General features: G+C 51.2%; 1 protein-coding gene across 1 annotated transcript; it reads left to right on the forward strand.

Moving 5' to 3' along the window:
• Window positions 1-2,898: 2,898 nt before the first annotated feature.
• On the forward strand, window positions 2,899-6,106 carry UBOX5 (U-box domain containing 5; the record flags this gene model as incomplete). The annotated part of the gene is made up of 2 exons (XM_010192195.1): window positions 2,899-3,039; window positions 4,921-6,106. Coding segments are annotated over exons 1-2 (1,240 nt in total), but the record flags the coding sequence as incomplete, so codon positions are not given.
• Window positions 6,107-6,549: the final 443 nt, after the last annotated feature.

The raw sequence follows: 6,549 nt of genomic DNA on the forward strand, positions 1-6,549 counted from the left end.
GCTGGCGTGGTGCTTGCTCTGCGGCTGACAGCCTCCCAGTTGCATCTCTCTTTCTGATTACTGGTTAAAATGGTCTCTGCGTGTTGGTTTAAGCTTTGGGCAGGTGTGCTCAGGCTGCCTTGCTGTGTCGGGCAGTTCTGTGTCTGCTTTTGTACATCGGTCCGTGACAAATAAAAACCGCTGTCCTATTGGGTTTTCTCTGTGATTACTTCTTCCTCCACCCTAAATGAAAATGGGTGGATTTGGTGACTCTGAGAGCAGAACTGTGATATTTAGGAGAGAATTGGGCTGAATTTTAGTCATGGCCTGGGTGCCAGGAACACACACACGTATTTCCTTACCGTTTTCAGCATCATCTGAGTTTCTCCTTTAGGAGCAGGACAGCGTGTGAGAGCTGAGCGGTGAGATGGGAGCTGGAGCTGAGGGTTGGGCTGCCCTGACCCTCAGACATTAATTTCGTGCTCAGCTCTCAGTGATTTGTATCCTGTTGACCCTGTTGCTACGTCTGCTGCTGAATGGGGCCGATAAATCCACCTGGAGATGATTCCCTTGCCTGGGCAATGATGAATCCTGTGCGAACTGAACTGCAAACCCCAGCTGCGTGCAGCATCTGCTCTGGAGGCTGCTGGTTTCAGCCTCGGTTACGTGGCTCATGGTGTTATTTTCTGGCTCAGGATGGTGCCCAGTGGCTGATTTTTCCACGCCGTTCTGAGGACAGAGTTGCTGGCTTCTTCCTGAGCTTTCAGGTGCTGGTTGTCTCCCAGAAGAGGGACGTTTCCTGAGGTGCACAGGGCAGAGTCTGCATCCAACCAGGGATTATTTCACATGGAGCAGCAGGTGAAACTCCCACTCCCACTGCAAAAGCTGTCCTGGCTGTTTTGCAGGGCAGCATTTCAAGTCACGCTGAGGTGGAGGACGGGGAAGATCCTGTCTATTGGTTCATTTTGGCTGCCTGGTTTAAAATGTCTGGGCTGTTTTTTCCTCTCCCTCAAATACTCGGTGTTATGGAGCACCCCTATGCACGTGTGTTACTGCAGCAGCTCCCTAGTTGTATGTGCAGCAGGACGGCATTTAGTGAGTAGCTCCAAAACCTGGTTTTAAATGACTGATCTGAGACCACGGAGGATCTTGGTGGCATAGAAAAGTACAGAGTAGGGTCCTTCAGGTCTGCGTTTCACTGCCTCGGTCCAAAAATCTTCCTTTGGCTTAGGAAAGGCACAGACTCCAGAGAGATGGACACTTGTGTGACATCCTGATGGCACTTCATAGTCTTGGGGTCCTTTGTGATGTTTGTTTCGTGGGTGCTTATTTTTGAAGTGTTTGTAAATTCACAGCCTCCTTTGTGCCAGTCTGAGTTGTTTGAGTCTGTCAGGGCCACAAACAGGAGAAAATCCTGTAAAATAAACCTATTTATACCTAGAGAGCTCCTTATGCCACACAACAAGGAGCAGCTGAATTGGAAGACGGCAAGCAGAGCTGATTGCCACAGGTTATTAAGAGTATGGAAGGAAATGATGAAGATTTAGGGTGCAACCTCAGTAGCAGCCTTAGGCTTGGAGTAAGACCTGAGCCTGTCCTGAGGAATGGCCTGCACCCGTCTGTGATTTGCCTGCCAAAGTGCAAATGCACTGGTGTGGGCAGGCTGGGATGGAGGAGTTTCAGGCCAGGAAAGAGATGGGAGGAGAAATAGAGGGTGAATTTTGAGTCATTCCAGAAAAAAAAGGGGGCAAAGAGACTTGATTTGCCATATTTTGTACTGCCAGCGCTGAGGGCCAAGCTCATTCACTAGGCAGCGGGTTCAAAGTGAGCCACAGGGTGAGGGTGCCAAAAGTCAGACCCGTTCAAAAGCCTGGGAGAACAACTCCTGCACTGGGAGCCTCTCGGGCTCGGAAACCAGGAAAGCAGCACTGGAGGAGCATTGGTTTGTGTTTGCCCTGGTCCTGTGTTCCCCATTGAGGAGCAGGAATTGCTCCTGGTGGCCATCAGACCAAGTATCGGGCTAGAAGGGGGGCTTGGCCGGCCCGCAGCAGCTCTTTTTAGGTTCAGAAATGTCAAGTTTCGGCGTTGTAACCTTCAAGCTCCGCTCTCGGCAGGCTTGGTGTTTATTGTGTTGATTTTTATGTGTGGGGTTTGTCTCTCGGATACCACATTTCTCCTTTCAGGCTCAGCTCCCTGCATTCCAGCAACCGCAGCGACGTGGCCCCAAAAAGCCAGTTTCAATTTGGCTGAACCAACAGCTTCAGTTGAAAATCATTCAAAGGGCTGCTTGTTCTTGAAGGGAGCAGCGGGTTCCTGATTTGCGAGGTTGCCCGAGGCGATGACATCTTAAAATTAAGGTTAATGTAAGGTTAAAACTCTTACCTCGCAGATAATTTCATTCGTAAAAGGGATGGGATGTAACCGATTCGAGACACGTTATTTTCAATGGAAAAGGTGGTGTCTTCACTTGAGTTTCTTTAATGAACGTTGTCAGAAAAATGAGCTGGGTCAGTGTTGGGACACAGAAAATCTTCTTCAGAGCTGTTAATAATTATTATTAAGATAATATCTTGTCGTGTTGGCTGTTGACCAAGAGCACAGGCACCCATTCCTTTGACAACCTCACGTGAGGTGCCGATGCTTTAAGTGCAAAACCTTCTGCATCCTTGATAAACTGCCAGGTCTAACTGATAACCTATCCATAGGTAAGGTGGTTTTAGTCCAAATAGCCATTTTCTCTTTGACATCTCCCCATGGCTTCACTATTTAATATTACTGCAAATTTTTCTTTCAATCCCATCTCTCCATCACAGTTGTTTGGGTTTATTTTGGCTTCACCTCCTGGACTCAAATCTGAGCTGCGTTTTAGGAGCTACCGAGCTTGTGTAATTCACGCAGGCTCCAAAACACGCGATCCTTTCACTGATGTTCACTTGATTTTGCCTTTTTTTTTCCTCCCCAAGCTGAATCTGATGCTCAGCAAGTGAGCTCTCTCCAGCTGCCAAGATGGTAATAAACGTCTGTCTCCCACAGTTCAAGCCAAGAATTCACTGCAACAAGGTAAAATAGTGATGGGGGGTGGATTTTGGGGAGCTGGGGGGGTGGAAGAATTGGGTGGAAGGGACATGCTGGGCTGGGGAGGGCTTGTTTGCTGCTCATCTGGGGTAATTACTGTTTCTGGAAGACTGATTTTTGGCTGGCCATGCCAGGCTTCCCTGGGAAAACAGAGCAAAGGCAGCTCACAGCAAAGTCCTGGCATTTCACATAGTCTGGCAGGTTCAGAGAGGGATTTTAACACAAGAGGCTGGGTATGGCTTGAGAGCGGTCCCAAGGAGAAGGACTTGGGGGTGTTGGTTGATTAAAACCTCAACGTGAGCCACCAATGTGCATCTGCAGCCCAGAAACCAACCCCAGCCTGGGCTGCAGCACAACAAGTGTGGCCATGGGGCCAGGGAGGGGATTCTGCCCCTCTGCTCTGCTCTGCTCAGACCCCACCTGGAGTGTTGCATCCAGTTCTGGGGCCCCCAATATAAGAAGGCCATGGAGCTGGTGGAGCAGGTCCAGAGGAGGTCATGAAGATGCTGAGGGGCTGGAGCAGCTCTGCTATGGAGACAGCTGAGAGAGTTGGGGCTGTTCTGCCTGGCGAAGAGAAGGTTCCAGGGGGACCTTATTGCAGCCTTCCTGTTCCTGAAGGGCTTCTATAGGAAAGCGGGGAGGGGCTTTTTAGAAGGGAAGGTGGTGATAGAATGAGGGGGAATGGTTTTAAGCTGGAAGAAGGGAGATTTAGACTGGATATGAGGAAGAAATCCCTCCCTGTGAGGTGGTGAGGCCCTGGCCCAGGTTGCCCAGAGAAGCTGTGGGTGCCCCCTCCCTGGCAGTGCCCAAGGCCAGGTTGGCCGGGGCTTGGAGCAGCCTGGGCTGGTGGAGGTGTCCCTGCCCATGGGGGTTGGACTGGGGGAGATTTTGTGAGCAGATATTGGGAATCCAGGCTCCTGGATCCCCTTCCCTTTTTGTGCCTTGGTCTTGAGGGAGTCAAACACTGGGAGATGTCTGGGTGCTCGGGATCTGCAGCTCACGTGAAGATAAAGTGGAGCTGAAGGCTCAGGCCTGTGAAAAATCAGTGTTGAGAGATTTCCCACAAGTTACTCTTCAAAATTTGGTTTATCCTGTCTGTGCTATGGGCAATCTCTGTAGGAAGTGTTGGAACGCTGTATAACCTCGTGTGACCACTCTGATGGGGCACACACGAATTGCTGGAGGGAAAAAGCCCTGGTTTTTTCAGGATCTCATAACAAAGCAGTGTTACGTGCTGACAGGTCTGTGTGCTTTGAATGAGATACCTTTCTCGCTGCAATATTACAGCGTTCCCTTTGGCCAGCAGCTCTAGACTGGGTTTGCTGAAGTTACTCTATCCTACAGATAAGTTACATTTTCACTCAGCATCATCAGAGTCTCTTAAATACTGATTCACTTTTGATTCAAGGCCCATGCCCCAAAATCCAAGACAGCCTTGGATTTTGGGATTTTTCACTATGGTGCTGTACAAAATAGCAGGACTGGTGTGCCCGGCCATCTGGGTGCTGTGTTGAGAGACCCAGCCGTGCCACCCCACTTGGTTTAGTTCAGTGACCCAGCCAAAACCACAGGCAGTCCCTAATTTCTGACTCTTTTAGCAGTTGAAACAGCTCTGTTTGCAGAGATTCTGGCTGGCCAGGTAGCTACGGGTGCAGAGAAGATTGGATGGGACTGCGTGGCCAGAGGAGGGTGGGAGTGGGTCTGCTCAGCCTTAAAATCAGGGGTCTCCTTGTCCCAGCTGCACGTGGAAACCACCTCCTTGGTTCCTGGTTGATGTCATCTTGAGAATCCACGTAAGGGCTTGTGAAATCAGTTTCCTTTTATTTTCTGGCTTCAAGTTAAATCCGGTTTTCTCTCGAAACGCAGATTTCTGCTGATGGTTACGAAGTGGAGAATCTGATCTCGGAAGACCTCGCCAGGAGAAACCGTGGTTTCCGCAGCGAATACTTCATCAAACCCCCGGTCCACGTCACGATCTCTTTTCCCTTCAACATCGAGATCTGCAGGATTAATATCGACGTCTCCTCCGGGGGGTATCAAGCCTTCTCGGGGCTCGAAGTTTACATCTCTACCTCATGCAATAAAACCTCTTGGCAGAGCCCCGAGGGGCAGTTCTCAGGTCTGGCCGGTCAGCCTGTGTCAGACAAAGACACTTTCACCCTGGTGGGAAAAGCAGTCTTAAAAAATCAAAGCAAAGTGACGTTTGGCCACAGAGGCTTCAAGCCGAGGCCTCCCTTCCATCAGATGGAAAACGTCTTCTCCTACCCCGGCTCTGCATCTCAAGACCTCTGGAACAAAGGGCCCGCCTCGCTCGCCAACGTGTCCCACCTCAAAATCTGCATCACCCACGTGGCCGGAGGCGGGCTGCCCTGCATTAAGAGGCTGGAGGTGTGGGGACAGCCCGCCAAGTCGTGCCCGCAGGAGGTGATCGAAGGGGTCTTCCAGGTGGCCTCCCAGTTCTCCACCCAGGACGTCGGCAGCCTGAAGCCGGAGCTCTGGACGCCGATGGAGAGCGACTGCATGCCCTTCAGCGCCAGCGACAGCAAGCAGCAGACCCTCCGCCAGCTGGTGGACGTCGTCCAAGACATCCCCGAAGAATTCCTGGACCCCATCACTCTGGAGATCATGACCTTCCCCATGCTCCTGCCCTCCGGCAAGGTGATCGACCAGACCACCTTGGAGAAATGCAACCGGAGCGAGGCGTCCTGGGGCAGGGTACCCAGTGATCCTTTCACTGGGGTGGCCTTCAGCCAGCACTCGCAGCCCCTACCTCACCCTACCCTGAAGGCCAGGATAGATCATTTCCTCCTCCAGCACAGCATCCCTGGCACCAACCTGCTCGGGAGGGCTCACGCCTCGGAGACGCTCGTACCTTCTTCCGTCACCATGTCTTCTCTGAAGAGGAAAATGGACTGTATGGAGCAGAGCGGCTCGGTGCAGCCGCCCTATTTTTCTTCTACAAACTTATTTGTCACGTCTACCTCAGAGAACAGTGCTAAAAAAATGAAAACTGACAGTGACTCGCACTTGACCCAGATGGACTGTTCGACAGGTACCGCGGCTCCCTGCGTCGCTCGTGTGTCCTCAGTGTCCCGACAGCCCGGGGCCAGGTTTTCAAGTCAGGAGCCTCCAGTCCAGATTCCCATCCCTCTAGAAAGCTTTAAGGCCGTTGTATTTTGCTGTCAATAGATGTCATGGCAGCCAGGTCATCATCTCATTCACCTCCCCTTTCCTCCCTGGGTGGTGTTTGCTCCCATCTGTTTCACTTTTTGTCACCTCTAGGCTCATCGATTCTCCTTGTGTTGCCTCTGCATCCCATGTCACAGCCCTCTCATGTGCTCAGGTTGCCACATTCCTCTTTTGGTTTGCATTTCCTTTCTCCTCTTTGCTTTCAAGCCACTGCCCATGCGGAAACGACGTTTTTATCACTCTGTGCTGGTTTGGAGTTTCTCCATCACGGGTGATTTATTATCCCAGACATCCAATATGTCCTTG

Source organism: Mesitornis unicolor, unplaced genomic scaffold (assembly GCF_000695765.1).
Source record: "Mesitornis unicolor isolate BGI_N332 unplaced genomic scaffold, ASM69576v1 scaffold539, whole genome shotgun sequence".
NCBI classification, from domain to species: domain Eukaryota; kingdom Metazoa; phylum Chordata; class Aves; order Mesitornithiformes; family Mesitornithidae; genus Mesitornis; species Mesitornis unicolor.